This window comes from Schistocerca gregaria, chromosome 8, assembly GCF_023897955.1.
Source record: "Schistocerca gregaria isolate iqSchGreg1 chromosome 8, iqSchGreg1.2, whole genome shotgun sequence".
NCBI lineage: Eukaryota > Metazoa > Arthropoda > Insecta > Orthoptera > Acrididae > Schistocerca > Schistocerca gregaria.
In genome coordinates this window covers 427,368,926-427,390,094 of record NC_064927.1, presented here as the reverse complement: position 1 = coordinate 427,390,094, position 21,169 = coordinate 427,368,926, and the positions used below count along the sequence as shown (strand labels likewise).

The following is a 21,169-nucleotide window of genomic DNA, read 5'->3' as shown; positions in this document are numbered from 1 at the left end:
CATATCGTTTATGTCTTACATTATTTCGCATATTCCATTCGCGAGCGGAACAATGACTTGAGGGGAACATCTTCACACTACACGGTGAAGGGATATGGGTGAGATGCAGATTTAGAGCGTACCTGTTGATGTGGATGATGAAGCCATCATCGACGCCCCTGCTGATCATGTCCTGTACGGCCTCCCTGGTGCAGACGCTGAGGCCCAGGACGTTCACGTGCAGCATGCGTGTCCACGACTCGGTACGTCCGCCTGCGACACGCAAGATGGTGCTGAATATTTTGTGGCACTCAGGAAATATTATCGAGCTAATAATTTAAAATAACTTTTTACGGAGCGACCACATCCATCGTTTTGGCTTGTTCATTCTTCTGTAATCGCTAAAATTACGTATTGGGTAAGATAAGGGTGATGGGAAATGAATATTCGACGAAGTGCTTTTGTAAACTCCTAAATAAAGTTCTCCATCCCACATGTGTTTGAAATCTGGTTACGTGACCACAGTTCGGCTAGCCTGCGTGATAATAAATAGTTCTGTATTAATTCCAAGCTATACTGCTACCTAAAATTTACTTACTGTCCACTCACGGCTCACGCCGAAATAATCACCATTGGGACCAAGTCATTGGAGAGTCACTGGGAGTCCAATTCTAAGTTTACGAAATTCACCACGAATGTATCTGTCACCAAGTCACTTGGCTCGGGACATTGTGTGTAATGGACATTACTCTTAACAATGTATAGCTTAGACAAGTCATGTTGCCACATGTTGATACTTTGATAACCTATCACATGCTACCAACATAAATGGTTGGACAACATCTGTTGACTTACATTAGCAATTAGCCGCTAGCATTCTAGCTCTTTATTCAAAGTCAGCTCAGTCTATAAATTACCTGGTTATCTTTCTGATAGTGCTTGTCAGGCGCAGTCTCATAACTGCTTCAGCCGATAATATTATTGCAAGTTTATTTTGTGAACGCAGATGGAAATCTACCCATTTTATTGCTGCTAACTGATTAACAATTCCATCTAAACAAAGCGTCTTTCTGCTTTAATCGCCTCTTTAAGCTCTTGCGTCTGGTGAGACTACTTGCCCTGCTTTTATCATTGTTGTGGGCTTTCAATTGCTGTTTGTTCGGGTTCCCGCCTAAATTCACTATGAACGTTGGTCGGCTGAAATGCTGTGCTCGATAGCTACTTCAGAAAATAATGAGCGTCTTAGGACACCAAATGGCACTGTAGTCAGCGCCCTGCGTCAAACTGCTATCAACGAGTCTTCTGTGGGCTGGAGCAGTCATGGAAACAACTGCTCTCTGGAGTTCTGTAGTATTTTGTCCATTGCCTTTCTGATGTATCAGTGACACTTCGTTCATGGTTCATTCTTTTAACTATTATCTGTACATTGTTGGCGTCTAGTTGCATCCAAACACAGCTTCTAAAATCACTACTACTGCTGCTGCTGTTGTTGTTGCCTTATCAGGTCTCATGACTACGTTTTCAGTTGAAACTTCTGGGCTGAGAGGCCTCACCGGCCGTGAAAGCCTACATTGTATGAATGTGTTTGTTCACTATCAAGATGGACACGAAGTCTAAGTCTTAGGCTAAGCCCTAAGAAGTCACGTTGTTAATACTATACATACAGATGGTTAGGGAACGTTTACGTTAAAAAGTTCCAATTAAACTCATCTCCCTAACAAGATTTCTGCACAATCGTCAATGTTACCTTATCAAAACTGTCGATACCTGTTGCAGCGTGCACAGAATCATCCTTGCATACATGTACCCCAAACGAAAAAAAATATTTCCACCTCAAACATTAATGCAGTCTGCAGCGCTGACAACTCTTTAGCAGTGTGATGCAGTTCAAGGCGACACAAATGGTAAAACCTACAGACAATTCAGGTGAGCTGTGAATGCTTGCACAGGATGTCTAACAGTCGGTTGTTTGATTATGTCAATATTTCCTACGGTCAGCTTTGCTGGATACGGCCGAATAGGCGACAGCATTTTCATTCTCTCTTTTTTTTATCTGTTTCTCAATACGTTTTCTCACACACTGAATATCAATCTTTAATACACAATTGCATTATCAGACAGGATACGTCCTTCTTACTTGTATCTAGGCAGAATACTCAATCTTTCTCCACCTCCTTCCTCATTGTAGGCGTAATCCTGCTTCAACCAAGAGGAGATTAAAGCGCTTTTGTGTGTGTGTGTGTGTGTGTGTGTGTGTGTGTGTGTGTGTGTGTGTGTGTGTGTGTGTGTGTTTTATCGCCGTTGATTTCCTCTTGACATATCTGTTTTTCTTCTGTCCAACATAGATACAGTTCTTGTCTCATCTACTCATGTTTTCCTGGTTTCTTTGATTTCTGTTATCTTCCTTTCACATAATCTGCTAATCTTACCCAATTATTTCTCGCTCTTCCTCTTATCAGTCAACTTTCCCATAATGATACCTCCTGACCTGCTCTCAGACATTTCTGCTTGATCTTATTACTCACATTCGACAGGAACGTAATGAGACGAGTGGATGTCAAGACAGGCACCTTAAATCCCATCAAGTTGTCATCGTCACAGCTGATCGCTGAATACAGTTCCTCCTGTAATTTACTGCTTTACAATATTCAGGCCTCAAATGCCACTACCGACTCAGAGGTCAGCGCAACAAAACCGGACGAATTATTCTTACCCACAACCTTCCACGCCTCGTAATGGAAATATTTCTTCTGCAAACGCTTCCTGACTCCCACCTGCTGTGTTCTCAGGGCATGATGACGATGACGAAGTCCCATACTTCTTTACAGAGCGTAGGGGAGCGACGCGGGAGACCCGCGCCGCCTTACTAGGCAAGATCCTAGTGAAGGTGGTTTGCCATTGCCTTCCTCCTACCGCAATGGGAATGAATGATAATGAAGACGACAACACCCCGTCATCTCAAGGCAAGTTAAAATCCCTGACCCCGCCGGGAATCGAACCCGGGACCCCGTGCTCGGGAAGCGAGAACGCTACTGCGAGACCACGAGCTGCGGCCGACCAGTAATTAAGATGTACTGAATATGATTTCGACAGACTATGCGTTTCGGGTTAAAAAGTGGAGAAACTACCAACTTTACGAACGAAAGGAATGCTGCAAAATTTAACATCGTATACAACCCTCGTTCTCAATCATGAACCCAAGGTCAGTTGCACGAGGATGGGGAAGGAGATATAAATGGTCGCCGTTTGTTAGAAGTTATTTCCAGAAACCACTCCAAAGCAAGTGTAAATTCCAAAAATGTTAGCATTTAGGGAAACCCACATTGAGAATAGGCGATTTTTTACCTTTCTAAATTAATCCTCCATCACTGCAGTTCAATATTTAAGTAAACACAAAGGGTACTAGGAAAATTTTAGAATAAAACAACAGTAAGTTCTGAGAATACTTCATACTTGCATTGTAGCCACTGTGCGGAATCTGTGAATGCAGGCGTTCACTAGCAGGGTTGATTCGAAGTGCTTGCTGTCGCACCGTGGTCACAAATGAAATTCGGACAGTTTTGCGGTGCAACTGTGCCCGTGGTTTCAACATTGACTACGACATACGGAAGCCAATACCGTCTTCTGTGTCTCCAGACCAACGACATCTTATTAACAGCAGGCCTCATCAAGTACACCGCAGTAATAACTCCGAAGTTGAGCGCCGTCGGACTTGGCTAGCATTCTGATGGGTGACCGTCCGGGTCCGACGAGCATTGTTGGCAAGCGGGCTGCATTCAGACCACGTAGCCCAATTGAGGAGCTACTTTTTAATAAAACTGGCTGTCGTTACCTCTGACTACCTATCTCATTGACAAAGAGAACATGCCAAATTATGCAGACTTGATATTTGTAAAATATTTTCTGAAGATGAAAGCATCGTCTGTTAAAATCTGATGCCTTAAATAAAGGAATGTTTTATGCAATCTTAGCTAATGAATGTAAAAAACAAAACAAAAAGCAAATACGTTGTTGCAGCACAGGACCTTTCAGTGTCTACTTCGACCGACAATGTGTCCAACCATTTATCGGCCTTACTTTCGTCGTTGCAAACCAGCGTACGGTGAGTGACGGAGGGTACTGTGTACCGCTACTGGTCTTTTGATTTCCTGTTCGAGTCTCAGACAGAGTGAGGGAGAAACGACTGTCTATATGCATCCGTATGGGTGATAATTTCCCTTATCACAGTGGTCCATACGCGAAATGCACTAGAGTGCCAAGTACATCGATATGGGCTTTCGGAGCCGAAGGCCCATTCGTGAGTCCTTCATGACTGCACGACAAAAAGCTTAACGCCTCGCCTGGTCCCGCGAGCAATGACGGTCTATTGATGGCTGGAAACGTCTTGCCTCATCAGACGAGTCACGTTTAAAACTGTATCAAGCAGATGGACGTGCATGGGTACGCAGGCAACCTCATGAACCCATGGACCCTTACGTCAGCAGGGGACTGTTCAGGCTGGTGGAGGGTCTGTAGTGGTGTGGGGCATATGCAGTTTTAGTGATATGGGACGCCTGATACGCCTAGATACGACTGACAAGTGACACGTACGTAAGCATCTTGTCTGAACACCTACATCCATTCATTTCCATTGTGCAGTCCGACTGACTTGGGCAATTCCAGCAGGACAATGCGACACTCCACATGTCCAGAATTGCTACAGAGTGGCTCCAGGAACACACTTTTGAGTAAACACTTCCCCCGACCACACAGCTCCCTAGACATGTACATTCTTCAACATGTCCGGGAAGCCTTGCAACGTACTGTTCAGTAAAGATCCCACCCCCTCGTATTCTTACGGATTTATGGACAGCCCTACAGGATTCATGATGTCAGTTCCCTCCAGCACCACTTCACACAGTGGAGTCCATGCCACGTCGTGTTGCGGCACCTCTGCGTACTCGCGGGGTTCCCTACACGATATTAGGCAGGAGTACCAGTTTCTTTCGCTCTTCAATGCGTATGTTAGCGACAGTAAGCACGTTCTGTAGTCAGCGTCACGTGTTTGTTCTCTAAATTTTGTCAATGGTGTTCCTCAAAAAGAACGTCACCTTCCCACGAGGGATTCCCATTTGAGTTCCCGAACAATCTCCATAATACGTGGATATTTCTCGTACCTACCCCTGAATTGCTTGGATGTCTTCCTTCAATCCGGTCTGGTGCGGATACCGAACACGCGAGGGCGCTCAACAATAGGTCACGCTAGCGTCCTGTATGCCGTCTTCTTTACCCATGAACCACACTTTTCTAAAATACTCCCAGTAAGCGGAAGTCGACCGTTCGCTGTCGTTACCAGAAGTCCGAACATGCTCGTTCCATTTCATATCACTTTGCGACGTTACGACCAGATATTTAAACTACGCGACTGCGTCAACAGCACACTAATAGTGCTGTATTCGATCCTCATGAGTTTTCCCCCCTACTTACCTGTATTAACTACACTATTCTACTCTTAGAGACCAGCTAAAAACTTTTGTCTAAGTCATTTTTTATCATCCTCTAGTCGCTTGCCTTCGACGCCTTTACATACACCACAGCCTAACCAGCAGAAAGACCGTGGATGGCATCCCACCCTGTCCGGCCCATGTTACGTAGAAAATAATACTGGTCCTATCACAACGATGTTTCTTCATTTAGGTATATGCAGTGATTTACGTTTAGTTACTTTTCGTGGTAAGCGTCCGTCCTTTTCAGGCCTTCCCCGATTTGGTTACAGCCTTTTGGCACTGAGGGGAACCTTCATGCAGTAACGTCTTACCTGAAAATCGTCACGGAGGTTTTGATGTTTTCAATGGAATAATTTATGAATATTGTGTTCACTAATGCCCCGTAACATCCCTGTTGAGACGTGTTGAGCTCTGTCTGCTAGGAAAAAGTAAACGCAGTGAAGATTTTTTATCTTTAGAAAACTTCTAACTTAAAAAGTTTCGCTGGAAATATGTATTAACAAAAAATTATTTTAGGATGAATTATTATTACAAAAGTAGTCTTTACAAAGAAATAATTTGACTAGAGCTTACTAATCACAGCTGTATGTTGAAATTGCACTTATGTGAGTAAACAGATACTACAGATATTCCAGTCTACTTAAGTTCTAGCATTTCGCTACTTACTAGTCAGTTGATCGTCTATTAGAATGCCAGCGTTGTTGATAAGGATGTCCACTCCAGACAAATTCTCCTTAATCCACTTGAAAGCTGCGAGGATACTTTCTTCCTTGCTCAAGTCTCCTTCCAGGGCGTACAGCTTTCCAGGAGCATCTTTCAGTTCCAGCGCCTGAACACGAAAGACGCAATAACTGCAGAGGTTCCGTTAGCCTGCTCTACATGTCCTAAGTGACCTATTAGTAGAATTCCAGAAACGTACAGTTAGTCAGACGGAAGAAGAAGCGCATTATTAAATGGGTGTACTGGAAGCGTATACTGTGAGGATTATCTGCAGCTGACGCTGTTTATGATTCTAACGAGCCTTTGGACCAGAGATGAGCTTTTATGACCATCTGGTATGAAAATGTTCTCTGTGTTGTACCCCTCCTGTGTATGAAAGATAGGGTGTATGACTGTGTGACTGGGTTTAGACTGGAACCATCAGGGCTAACTGTAGCATAACGTTGTCATTTTGCCAGCGTGAGTGCTGATCGAAGACAGCAGAGTGGTTTGTCTACATCCGCAGGGCACGCCTTGCATAGTTTCCAGATTTCCCGTTCGAACTGCCACGCTGGCTACAGGCCGCTACGTGCCTCTTTGGCACCCCCAAGACCTTTCTACCCTAGGCTCCAACGCGGTCAAGTACGGCAAACCTTCGGTTGCAGCGGTGAGTGAAGGTTGGTTGGTTTGTGGGATTAAAGGGACCAGACTACTATGGTCATCGGTCCCTTGTTCCATAAAAACTGAAACCACCCGAAGAGAATAAAAAACGAACAACAGGAAAGACAGCGGACGAAACAGGACATGAAATACTCTGACAGAGACCAGGCAAAACAAATTAAAACACACAGTGTGATGGTGGTTGGCCGACAGTAGAGAAAAAGAGGAAAAGCCAACCACCAACAACACTTTAAAAACGGAGTTTAAAATCAGTGGCTAAAAGCCAGAATCAACACTAAAAAGAAGCAAACACTCAGATTAAAGGATAGAAACAACCTGCCCGAATAAAACCCAGTCCACCATGGCAGAGTCATCTGATAAAAGCGCAGAGAGCGTATCAGGCACCGCAAAAGTCTGCCTGAGCACAGTTAAAAGGGCGCACTCCAACAGAATATGGACCACCGTCAAGGACGCCCCGCAACGACAAAGAGGGGGATCCTCACGACGCAGTAAATAACTGTGCGTGAGTCGGGTGTGGCCAATGCAGAGCCGACAAAGGACGACTGAGTCCCTGCGGTTGGCTCGCATGGATGACCGCCACACAGTCGTCGTGTCCTTGACGGCACTGAGTTTGTTAGGGGTGGTCAGACCGCGCCATTCAGCATCCCAAAACGAGATAACTTTGCGGCGTAAGACTGCCCGCAAATCAGCCGCCAGGAGGCCAATCTCCAGAGATGGCGCACTGGTGGCCTCTTTCGCCAGGCAGTCAACAGTTTCATTGCCGGGTATACCAACATGGCCTGGGGTCCAAACAAAGACCACAGACCTGCCGCTACGGGCGAGAGTATGCAGAGACTCCTGGATAGCCATCACCAGACGAGAACGAGGGAAACACTGGTCGAGAGCTCGTAAACCGCTCAGGGAATCGCTACAGATAACGAAGGACTCACTTGAGCAGGAGCGGATATACTCTAGGGCACGAAAGATGGCGACCAGCTCAGCAGTGTAAACACTGCAGCCAGCCGGCAACTAACGTTCAGAATGGTCCCCTAGAGTTAGTGCATAACCGACTAGACCAGCAACCATCGAACCGTCGGTTTAGACAACGCCAGAGCCCTGATACGTGGCCAGGATGGATTAAAAGAGGCCTTCCGACCCCGCTGGAGGGACTGAGTCCTTCGGGCCATGTGCCAAGTCGAGCCGAAGGCAAGGGCGAGGCACACACCACGGGGGTGTACGCAGAGGGGCCCGGAAATGAGGTGGAACAGGCAAACACCCAAGCCAGGAAAGAAGCTGTTTCACACGTACGGCGATCGGACAACCCAACCGGGGCCGACGTTCTGGCAGATGAACGACTGACTGCGGGAAGAGGACACGATAATTTGGATGCCCGGCAAGCTAAAAACATGGGCAGCAGAGGCAGCCAGTAATTGTTGGCGTCGTAACCGTAGTGGAGGGACACCTGCCTCCACAAGTATGCTGTCCACAGGGCTGGTCCGGAAGGCACCAGTGGCAAGGCGTATCCCGCTGTGGAGGATTGGGTCCAGCACCCGCAACGCAGATGGGGATGCAGAGCCATAAGCCAGACTCCCGTAGTCCATAAGGGACTGGATTAACGCCTGGTAAAGCCGTAGGAGAGTAGATCGGTCGGCGCCCCACCTGGTGTGGCTCAGGCATCGCAGAGCATTTAGATGCTGCCAACACGCCTGTTTAAGCTGCCGAATATGAAGCAGCCAAGTCAACCGGGCATCAAAAACCATCCCCAAGAACCTATGGGACTCCATTTTAAGAAGCTCGCCGTCAAGATAAAGCCGCGGCTCCGGGTGAACAGTGCGTCGCCGGCAGAAATGCATAACGCAGGTCTTGGCTGCGGAAAACTGAAAACCATGCGCTACAGCGCAAGAGTGCGCGTTGCGGATTGCGCCCTGTAGCTGACGTTCAGTAGCTGCAATGACAATAGAGCTGTAGTAAAGGCAGAAGTCGTCAGCATACAGGGAAGCAGAGACAGTATTTCCCATGGCCGCAGCGAGCCCGTTGATGGTTATTAAAAACAGACACTTAGAACAGAACCCTGTGGCACACCGTTCTCCTGGACTTGGTAGGAACTATATGAGGCCGCGACGTGCACGCGGAAGGTACGATACGACAGAAAATTGCGGATATAGATCGGCAGAGGGCCCCGAAGACCCCATCCATGAAGCGTAGAAAGGATGTGATGACGCCATGTCGTATCATACGCCTTCCGCATGTCGAAAAACACAGCAACCAGTTGCTGACGGCGGGCAAAGGCAGTACGGATGGCCGACTCCAGGCTCACCAGATTGTCGGCGGCGGAGCGGCCTTTACGGAACCCACCCTGAGACGGAGCCAGAAGGCCTCGAGACTCCAGTACCCAATTCAAGGGCCGGCTCACCATCTGTTCAAGCAACTTGCAAAGAACGTTGGTGAGGCTAATGGGACGGTAGCTGTCTACCTCCAAAGGGTTCTTCCCTGGTTTCAAAATGGGGACAACAAGACTTTCCCGCCATTGCGACGGAAACTCACCCTCGACCCAAATGCGGTTGTAAAGATCGAGGAGGCGTCGCTGGCAGTCCACTGAAAGGTGTTTCAGCATATGAGAGTGGATGCTATCTGGCCCAGGAGCGGTATCAGGACAAGCGGCCAGGGCACTTCGAAATTCCCACTCACTGAATGGAACATTGTACAATTCAGGATGGTGAGTGCGAAAAGAAAGACTCCGACATTCTATCCGCTCCTTAATGGAGCGGAAGCCCAAGGGGTAGTTGGCAGAAGCGGAATTCATACCAAAGTGCCCTGCCAAGCGGTTTGCAATGACGTCGGAGTCAGTACAAACTGCTCCATTCAGTGAGAGCGCAGGGACACTGACAGGGGTCCGATAGCCATAGAGGCGGCGAATCTTGGCCTAGACCTGCGATGGAGTGACATGGAGGCCAATGGTGGACACATACCGCTCCCAGCACTCCTGCTTGCGTTGGCGGATAATGCAGCGGGCTCGCGCACACAGCCGTTTGAAGGCGATAAGGTGGTCGATTGAGGGATGTCGCTTGTGAAGCTGGAGCGCCCGCCGGCGAGCTTTAATCGCTTCAGCGATCTCAGGCGACCACCAAGGCACAGTCCGCCGCCGAGGGGACCCAGAAGAACGGGGAATGGCAGATTCGGCGGCAGTAACGATGCCGGTGGTGACCGATTGAACCACTGCATCAATGGCATCGTTAGAGAGGCTCAATAGCGGCAGTGGAGGAGAACAAGTCCCAGTCAGCCTTATTCAGAGCCCATCTGCTAGGGCGCCCAGAAGACTGACGCTATGGCAGTGACAGAAAGATCGGAAAGTGGTCACTACCACATAGGTCGTCATGCACTCTCCATTGGACAAACGGTAAGAGGCTAGGGCTACAGATGGAAAGGTCAATGGCGGAGTATGTGCCATGCGCCACACTGAAGTGTGTGAAGGCACCATCATTTAAGATTGAGAGATCGAGCTGCGCCAATAAATGCTCTATGATGGCGCCTCGACCTGTTGCCACTGACCCACCCCACAGATGGTTATGGGCGTTAAAGTCGCCCAGTAACAGGAAAGGTTGAGTCAAATGAGCTATCAGAGCAGCCAGGACATGCTGCGCGACATCATCTGGTGGAAGGTAAAGACTGCAGACGGTAACAGCCTGTGGCGTCCATACCCGAACAGCGACAGCCTCTAAAGGTGTGTGCAGAGGTACAGACTCTGCTGTGAAGAGAGTTCAGGACATAGATGCAGACGTCACCAGACACCCTTTCATAAGCTGCCCGGTTCTTATAACAACCCCAATAGCCACGGAGGGCGGGGGTTCGCATTGCTGGAAACCAAGTTCCCTGCAGAGCAATGCAGAGGAAAGGGTGAAGGCTGATAAGTTGGCGGAGCTCAGCTAGATGGTGGAAGAAACCGCTGCAGTTCCACTGGAGGATGGTGTTGTCCATGGCTGAGAAAGGCGTGACGGGACTGGGAAGGGAGATTACGCCGCTGGGTCACCTGCTGCCTCCGGTTTAGCACCTGTGATAGTGCTTTCCATGGCGTCTGATGGACCGGCGAGATCGAGGTCCTCAGCGGACGCCAGAATCTCTACCGCATCCTCAGACGCAGAGCTGGAAGGTTGCGGTGGGATGGCTGCCACCGCGAGTTCATCGGGCTGAGAGCTCTTCTTGGGTTTCTCACGCCGTTCCTTGGGTCTCACCGGCTGGGAGGGCTTCACCGATTCAGTCTCCGGGACGGAGGAGGATCGTGAAGCCCTACGACCAGCTGACTGCGGGCACTTACGCCGTTGTCAGTCGTCAGGCTTCTCGCTGGCGGAAACCTGAGAAGGGAGGGACCCAAGGGACCCCATGCGAGTGTGAGAAGCTGAAGAAGTTTGACACTTCTCCGGCTTAGAAGTGGGGACAGACGTCCCTGACGGGTGGGATGGTGTTGCTCCTGAGGTAGGTGGCGCGGGAGCAACCCGGTGGGTAGAGCCCCCCCACTGGCGAGGGGCAGCCACAATTGGAGAAACAGACGGGGCTAGCACCGATGTTGTAGCAGCAGCGTAGGAAGATGTCATTCTCACAGGATGGAGTCGGTCGTATTTCCTCTTGGCCGCAGTATAGGTTAGTCGGTCCAGGGTCTTGTATGCCATGATTTTACGCTCTTTCTGGAAAATTCGGCAGTCTGGCGAGCAAAGTGAATGGTGCTCCCCGCAGTTGACACAGATGGGAGGCGGGGCACATGGAGTATTGGGATGTGATGGGCGTCCGCAATCTCGACATGTGAGGCTGGAAGTGCAGCGACAAGACACATGGCCGAACTTCCAGCACTTACAGCACCGCATCGGGGGAGGGATATAGGGCTTAACGTCACATCGGTAGACCATCACCGTTACTTTTTCCGGTAATGTATACCCTTCGAAGGCCAAGATGAAGGCACCAGCAGCAATCTGATTTTCCTTCAGACCCCAATGAACGCGCCGGACGAAATGAACACCTCGGCGCTCTAAATTGGCGCGCAGCTCTTTATCCGACTGCAAAAGAAGATCCCTATGGTAAATAACTCCCTGGACCATATTTAACCTCTTATGGGGTGTGACCGTAACGGCAACATCCCCCAACTTGTCACAAGCGAGTAACCGTCGTGACTGGGCGGAGGATGCCGTTTGCATCAGGACTGACCCAGAGCGCATTTTTCACAAGCCCTCCACATCCCCAAACTTGTCCTCTAAATGCTCGACGAAGAACTGAGGCTTTGTGGAGAGAAAAGACTTCCCATCAACCCTCGTACAAACCAAGAAGCGGGGCGAATAACTGCTACTGCCATCCTGAGACTTACGTTCCTCCCACTATGTGGCCAGGGAGGGGAACGTTTTCGGATCGTACTTCTGAGCGTTAAACTGAGCCCGAGTACGCTTAGAGACTGCTGGCGGCTGGCCACCAGCGAGAGACGATGTACCACGCTTCATTGCGGGTCATCCGCCCTGATGCCACCTACTCCGACCAAGGGCCCTCCCCACGGGCGCCACCCAGCCACGGCAAGAGCCACCTGGCAGGATGGCCGTTGCCGGGAGTCCCGATACCCCAGGAGGATAGGAATCTACTCCTTGGCATACGTGGGGAGTTAACGGCGCAGGCATCAGTAGAGCGATCCCTGTGTTGTCAGGGGGGCTACAACCAACAGGGTACATGGCGGCCCCACCACAACGGACTGGCTACCGTGCTGTATGTTAGGTAACATGTGGTCCATGGTCGCCGTCGGTGCAGAAAGAGGCACTGCACAGTGCAAGGTGTTATCTGCAAGCAGAAAGAGAGTCACGCCCAAGAGATGGAGAGCGGACAGGACTGCAGTTCAACGGAAAATAAGCTGGCGAAAGGTCTGATCGCAAGATGGACACAATGCACCAAGTAAGGCGCCCTTCCCCAATCGGCTCGCTCTTCGGAAAATTTTGAGAGATGGAGGTCAAACCCAACAGGGGACCATCATATAAGGCCGAAAAGTTTGAGACTCCTTTTAGTCGCCTCTTACGCCAGGCAGGAATACCGCGGGCCTATTGTAACCCCCGAACCCGCACGGGGAAGCGGTGAGTGAACGGTTGTTTCAGGGTAAAAACACTTTCTGGATACACGTATTAGGATGTCTTTTTTAGCAACTAAAATAATACACATTTTCTTTTAGGTTTATGATGCTAGGCCAGTTTCGAATCGTGTTTGAGACGTTGAAAGGAGTCTACCGGGATACACATGTGGCACCCGAATATTGTAATGATACAAATGTGTGTGTGGTGGCTTTGTAAAGCGGATCACTGATTCCGCAGATCGCGGAGCCAGAGATACTGCATCTGGTCTGAGATTGTGATGTTGGAATAAGAGGGCTATAGGCGCAAAGCAGTGAGTATGCATCAGTCTGTGAACAAAAGAGGATGGAGAAGGCAGTTTTTGTGGTGTGCTCTGTAAAGCCACCAGCTGTTAGATAATGTAGGAATTTTCTCATACCAATATTTTGTGTTACACCGCACGTAAAATAGGTAGTTAAAATGATGAGTGATTTTATGATGGAATGTAAAGTGAAATGATGAAATGTAAATTTAATCGTGAAGGAAGGATTACTGGATTCCTATTACAATAAAGCTTTACGAATACATGTATTATTGAAAATATAAATGTGGAAGCAGATGTCTTCTCGCAGTTAAGGTAAAGAATTTTTTATTGCTTTCCTTTTGACAGCACGTTAATGTAAATGAGTTGGCTGATAATTGGTAATAGTGAATTCTATGTTGAGTAACACCAGAACGTACGTAAACAGATTTTATGTATAGGCTAGCTAGGTATTTCTCTTTTGTAGTGTTTGTAAGATTTGTTAACACAGGTATACGTAATTTGATGATTTGTCTTCTTGCTTTTTAGAGATGTTACTTAATACTTGCTGTAAAAATCTCATTGTTTGTGACTACGTCACCAAAGAAAGGTATTCATTTAGTAAAAAGGACGTAATTTTTCTAAACAATGTTATTTCAGTTGTCAAATGTTATGAAAAGCCAAACTTAACTCCGAATACAACTTCAGTATTGAAAAAACAGTGTTATTAATTCACCCAAATCACTGTCGCCTCCCTGCCCATGTCTTATGTTTTATTTAAAGACATTCAACTTTTCTTAAATGTATTCATTTATAAGCCAAAGCAATTTTATGTTTATTTTGAAGTATTACGGTCAGCATTTCACACCGCTGAGCCTGTAGCTAGCATATTTTATGCTTCGTGAGAGAGCAGACTGTAACGCGATCCATAGTTCCTGCTTTTGAGGTAAGAATTTTATTTATTTGCTATGTGCACAGGGACCAAAGTTATCCGTTTTGAACAGGGCCACAGGATACAGTAAGTAAGGCGATGAATGTATTTTCCAGTACTATATCTTTATTGGTATTGGGAGTCGCATTGCTTAATCAGTTCGTGTAGAGTTCTGATAACACTAACACGGAGGAAGCACACGGCTTGCAGTTACAACATGCTTCACGGTAACTTCAGTTTTCTATGCACTCCCACTTCAGGCATTCATTGAAGCACTTCAATAATTATAATGTCGTGACACACGAAGAACCTTACAACATGGCGGCTTTCTCGAAATGTATTGACTATCCCTATTCTTATGATCTTTGACTGTGTGGACTCCGGCTGTAGTTGTCGGTTTAGTGGGAGGAACTTATCTGTAACTATCTCTCCTTGAACCTTTTTCGCTATGGTGTTCGCTGTTGGCCTGCGACCTATACTGGGTCATGTAACCCCGTTTAAGTTAAATAGGACCGACGTGGCTTCAGCAGTGATTTATCAGTAGAGCGCCGAGGTGTCCGCCGGCCGCTGTGACCGAGCGCTTCTAGGCGCTTCAGTCCGGAACCACGCGGCTGCTACGGTCGCAGGTTCGAATCCTGCCTCAGCCATGGATGTGTGTCCTGTCCTTAGGTTGGTTAGGTTTAAGTAGTTCTAAGTCTAGGGGACTGATGACCTCAGTCCCACAGTGCTTCGAGCATTTGAATCATTTTGAAGGAAGATTTCCGGGAAGTGTTCACTGTCATTTTGGTCTATCTTCCTTCTGTTTGTTGGGTACGGATGGCAGTGTCTCCATGGTATTCAAAGGGCAATGTGATTGCAAGATCTGGTAGACATTTTATACCGAGTCATTGATTTAATTTGTTGTGTGTTAACCTTGTGTATTCGTGGCGTTTGTGAACCTTTAACCGGTGTAAAGCGCCGTGTTCCAGAGAAAGCTTCTTTTGAAAGCTAGCAGCGTGCATTAGTATATGCGTTACCTGTTCTTGTCCGCCTTATGATTTTTTAAGTAACTGCGCAGTGTAATGTTCAGTAGTACCACTCCCCACGGATGATTAAAAGCGAATGTCAGAATGAGTGTGTTTGCTGTTTTATAGGTCTGTGTATAATCTGCTTTCGTTCTGGTTTCTTTGAAGCTAATGCTGAAGGCCTATCCTGTCTGTTGTGGTCTTCAGTCCTGAGACTGGTTTGGTGCATCTATCCATCCTAATCTATCCTGTGCAAGCTCCATCTCCACAGTACCTACTGCAACCAACATCCTTCTGAATCTGCTTAGTGTATTCATCTCTGTCTCCTCCTACGATTTTTACCCTCCACACTGCCCTTCAATGCTAAATTTGTGATCCCTTGATGCCTCAGGACATGTCCTACCAACCGATCCTCCTCCTAGTCAAGTTGTGACACAAACTTCTCCCCAATCCTATTCAATACCTCTTCATTAGTTACGTGATCTACCCACCTAATCTTCAACATTCTTCTGTAGCACATTTCGAAATCCTCTATTCTCTTCTTGTCCAAACTATTTATTGTCCATGTTTCACTTCCATAAATGGCTACACTCCATACAATTACTTTCAGAAACGACTTCCTGACACATCTATACTCGATGTTAACATATATCTCTTCTTCAGAAATGTTTTCCTTGCCATTGCCCGTCTCCATTTTATATCCTCTACTTCGACCTCCAGTTATTTTGCTCCCCAAATAGCAAAACTCCTTTACTACTTTAAGTGTCTCATTTCCTAATCGAATTCCCTCAGCATCACCCGACTTAATTCGACTACATTCCATTACCCTCGTTTTGCTTTTGTTGTTCATCTTATATATCCTCCTTTCTCGACACTGTCCATTCCATTCAACTGCTCTTTCAAGTCCTTTGCTGTCTCTGACAGAATTGCAATGTCATCGGCGAACCTCAACGTTTTTCTTTCTTCTCCATGGATTTTAATACCTACTCCAAATTTTTCTATTGTTTCCTTTACTGCTTGCTCAATATACAGATTGAATAGCATGGGGGAGAGGCTACAACCCTGTATCACTCCCTTTCCAACCACTGCTTCTCTTTCATGTCCCTCGACTCTTGTAACTGCCATCTGCTTTCTGTACCAATTGTAAATAGCCTTTCGCTCCCTGTATTTTACCCCTGCCACCTTCAGAATTTGAACGAGTATTCCAATCAACATTGTCAAAGCTTTCTCTAAGTCTACAAACGCTAGAAACGTAGGTTTGCCTTTCCTTCATCTTTCTTCTAAGATAAGTCGTAGGGTCAGTATTGCCTTACGTGTTCCAACATTTCTAAGGAATCTAAACTGATCTTCCCCGAGGTCGGCTTCTACCAGTTTTTCCATTCGTCTGCAAATAACTCGTGTTAGTATTTTGCAGTTGTGACAAATTGATAGTTCTGTAATTTTCACATCTGTCAACACCTGCGTTCTTTGGGATTGGATCCTGTCTAAGGAATTACAAAGTGCACCTGGTCTATGTTAAGTGGCTCAGATAAATTGAAGTCTGTTCCAGGACGCATTTGTTCTCTCCCAACCGCTATGGAAATGGCTCTGAGCACTATGGGACTTAACATCTGGGGTCATGAGTCCGTACCATAGCAGCTGCGCGGTTCCGGACTGAAGCCCCTGGAACCGTTCGACCACAACGGCCGGCTAGTAATTAAGGACGTTCTGGTACTGTCTTTTAGCTTTATTACATTCTGTGCCTTACATAATATCGTCTTGGGTTTAAATGAACTTTAAATTTACTGTACATTATTTAAACTGGCATTGAATTCTTAATGTCTCTCTTTGCTTGGTCTTTTAATTTAAGAAATTAAAGCTTAATTGGCTACTAAGTGATTGAAACAGTGTAAAATAAATTGTGTTCTACCAGCGCATGAAGTGTAATAATCCCACTGGTCCAGTCCTTCCCGTTTTCCTTCCTGGCTGAATTAGGATGCCCTGCGTATCACCACTTTAGTGCTCAATTTTTCACCATTTCAGACAATGGGATCTCAGAGCTCTTTCGTCTGAACCGAAATGCCGCCGAGTAGCTAGCGAAACAGAGTAGTCACGCTTGTCTAAATCTCCAGGCTAAATTCGTTTTTGAGTTTCATCATTTCGCGTATTGCTAGGAGGGTTGGCCAGAAAACAATGCTACGAATGCGCTTCTGAGTGAGCACGCCACGTTTCCGTCACTTCTGACCGCGTAGCTGCAGGACAGTTTCAAAATGGCGTCTGCAGGTGATGTACGTTACAAGAAACGTTCCGTCACAATTTCCAACAGCGCAGAGAAACCAATTGTGGGGAACATTCACAAAAGCTTGGTCAAAGTCGATGGACCACCTGCTGTCGAGAGAAGTAGTTAGTCGTTGGGCACAGTGGGTGAGGTTACCATAACGCGGTTCGGCGGAGCTCCACGATTTGCCGAAGTCGGGAAGGCGATCCACAGCCGTCGCACCTGACATGTTGCATCGAACTGATGCTGGCATTCGCGAGGACAGGCGCATTACGACTCGGCAGTCATTTTGAGGACGATGAGGCTGTGATTCACAAAGTGAAGCACTGGCTCCGCCACCAAGAAAAGAACTGGTACCGACAGTGCATACACGCCCTTGTTTCGCGCTGGAAGAAGGCCATAGAACGGGATGGAGATTATGTGGAAAAACAGGGTGTGTAGATAGAACACCATTCTTTCGTGTGTGTAATTCTTATTATGTTCAGTAAAAAATGGTTATAGAAAAATGCGAAGCATTACTTTCTGGGCAACCCTCGTAGTTCCCTTTGCATCTGTAAACCGATTAAAGTTGTGCCGTGTAGAAGACTTTATTCGGTGTTCACGGAATTCCACGATGTTTAACGAGATCGAAACAATCCGCTTGACCAACATTTTTCAGGTACCTTGAACGCTTATTTAACAACGCGTTAGATCATTTCCAGTCTAGTCTCTTGAATCTTCCTGAAAGATTTTTTCTTCATTTCAGTCACCACAGGTGATCCTAAGTCCGTCAGACTCACTCCGAACTTCAATGGCTAAATGCTTCTCATCGCCTTTAACAAATCAAAATAAAGCGAACGAACTACTGTGAATTTTGGTACCTTAACTGCCCCTACACGTTTGGAAACTACGTGAAGAGATGTGCATTTGCGTCTACACTCCTGGAAATGGAAAAAAGAACACATTGGCACCGGTGTGTCAGACCCACCATACTTGCTACGGACACTGCGAGAGGGCTGTACAAGCAATGATCACACGCACGGCACAGCGGACACACCAGGAACCGCGGTGTTGGCCGTCGAATGGCGCTAGCTGCGCAGCATTTGTGTACCGCCGCCGTCAGTGTCAGCCAGTTTGCCGTGGCATACGGAGCTCCATCGCAGTCTTTAACACTGGTAGCATGCCGCGACATCGTGGACGTGAACCGTATGTGCAGTTGACGGACTTTGAGCGACGGCGTATAGTGGGCATGCGGGAGGCCGGGTGGACGTACCGCCGAATTGCTCAACACGTGGGGCGTGAGGTCTCCACAGTACATCGATGTTGTCGCCAGTGGTCGGCGGAAGGTGCACGTGCCCGTCGACCTGGGACCGGACCGCAGCGACGCACGGATGCACGCCAAGACCGTAGGATCCTACTCAGTGCCGAAGGGACCGCACCGCTCTAGAAGGTGTAAGTCAACTACCCTGGCCAGCAAGATCTCCGGATCTGTCCCCCATTGAGCATGTTTGGGACTGGATGAAGCGTCGTCTCACGCGGTCTGCACGTCGAGCACGAACGCTGGTCCAACTGAGGCGCCAGGTGGAAATGGCATGGCAAGCCGTTCCACAGGACTACATCCAGCATCTCTATGATCGTCTCCATGAGATAATAGCAGCCTGCATTGCTGCTAAAGGTGGATATACACTGTACTAGTGCCGACATTGTGCATGCTCTGTTGCCTGTGTCTATGTGCCTGTGGTTCTGTCAGTGTGATCATGTGATGTATCTGACCCCAGGAATGTGTCAATAAAGTTTCCCCTTCCTGGGACAATGAATTCACGGTGTTCTTATTTCAATTTCCAGGAGTGTATTTCGCTTATTAGCACCCGAACATGTCTTTCAGCGACCAACACGCTGTCGTCTATACTTGACTAGAACTCATTTGGTAACCACATGCCTACAGAAATCCGCCTAGGAAGACTTCACATGTTCTGGTAAACTGGTGTCCACCCACCACTTTTGACCTTACTGTACTGTGCTGCTACTAGGCGTGGGTTTCACTCTTATTGTGCAAGTGAACTGATACGTGAAGGATATTTCTGTTTATCCCCTCATAATCTCATACTCCCCCCCCCCCCCCAATCTCTCCTATGGCGGGTGATGCTGTCTTTAGTAAGCGCTTACGTAAATCTGTCATATCGATAGGCCCCATGTATTCACTGTGATGATTTGTCGTATGTCATTCCACAATTACAGTTAACCTCAGTACGAGGTGTTCCTTTGCACCGTTACTCTTATGTAAGTTAACCGTGTAAGTAGGCTGTTTAGGTTTTATATTGGTAACGCCACGTAGCGCTCTGTATGAAAATCACTGTCTGTGCTGTGTGCAGTCTGTGGATAGTTTGCACTGTTGTCTACTATTGTAGTGTTGGGCAGCTGGCTGTTAACAGCGCGTAGCGTTGCGCAGTTGGAGGTGAGCCGCCAGCAGTGGTAGATGTGGGTAGTGAGATGGGAGTTGTGGGAGCGGATGATCTGGACAGAGACAGTAAATCTGTAAGACTGGATGTCATGAACTATACACAAAATACGACTTTTGAACAATATTAAGGTAAATACATTGTTTTCTCTCTATCAAAATCTTTCATTTGCTAACTATGCGTTTCAACCGTAATCGACATAATAGGATTGTGGTTCGAGGTTAGTAACACTCCTTTAATAAATCTTACTAGATGTTACCCGATTCTGGGGGATTTTTGACCTATTATTCATAAGAAGTACTCCAATATTTGTCAATGAAAGATGCCAGCCACAGAAAGTCTCGTGCCTAAGCCTGTAAAGCCATGTTCCTCTTTCGAGTTTGCATCCTCGTATTACCCATTGCGCACATGTGTTAGAGCCCTAATGTATAGAAATCTGCTCATAGCTAAAATCTATTAGGGACAGTGGACATGTAGGGTTAATGAGAAATAGGCAATGAGACTGCTCAACCACTGGAATTGACTTTCATCGAACGTGGCAGATAGCGAACACACCTCAGCTATTAAGTTTAATCTGGAGAGCTTTGTCTACCATCTGTGTGCGAAGTTGGTACCTTAGAGAAGTTTGACACATTGTGATGTATCAGTTTGAATATCCGTTTTCGCCGGTGTGTGGTTGCACACGCTGTAGTCGCTGACTTAACAAATACGAGGGTCGGTCAAAAAGTAATGCCTCCCATTTTTTTTCTACTTAAAAAAATTAAGTTAAGTGAAAAATTTGAATTTGGCGCCATTCCTCAAACCTTCTTCTGCAATCCACTGCAGTAGTAACTTTCTGTGTCAACAGGTGGCAGCACAGCAGAAGTTTGTAAGATGGCCGACATCGATGTTCGTTTGAGACAGCGTTGTGTGATTGAATTCTTGAATGCAGAAGGTGAAACGCCCATACGCATTCACTAAAGACTGAAGAAGGTGTATGGTGTTGTGACAGTGGATGTCAGCACTGTTAGACGATGGGTTCGTCGTTGTAAGGAAGCTGAAGGGCAAACACCGTTGACTGACGAAAAGCGGAGCGGCAGGCCGGTGAGTGCAGTGACTCCACACAACATTCAGCAAGTTGATGACATCATTCGTAGTGACCGTCGGGTGACTGCACATGAAGTGGGTCGCATTATTTCTCTTAGTAAAGGCAGTGTGATCACGATTATTAAACAATTGGGGTACTCAAAAGTTTGTGCACGGTGGGTTCCAAAGATGTTAACCGATCAGAATAAAGAGGCAAGGAAAACAATAGCCTCCCAACACTTGCAGCGCTTCCGTTTGGAGAGAGATGAGTTTCTGAAAAA

The 21,169-nt window shown here is 47.2% G+C and overlaps 1 protein-coding gene across 1 annotated transcript in view; it reads right to left on the bottom strand.

Annotated features, from left to right (window-relative positions):
• Window positions 1-21,169, bottom strand: part of LOC126284627 (dehydrogenase/reductase SDR family member 11-like) — a 68,043-nt gene that overhangs the window by 21,771 nt on the left and 25,103 nt on the right. Inside the window, exons 2-3 of the mRNA XM_049983696.1 lie at window positions 6,132-6,294; window positions 123-252 (exon numbers count right to left, since the gene is read on the bottom strand). Coding sequence (XP_049839653.1) covers window positions 123-252; window positions 6,132-6,294 — 293 coding nt within the window. The remainder of the gene's footprint in view (window positions 1-122; window positions 253-6,131; window positions 6,295-21,169) is intronic.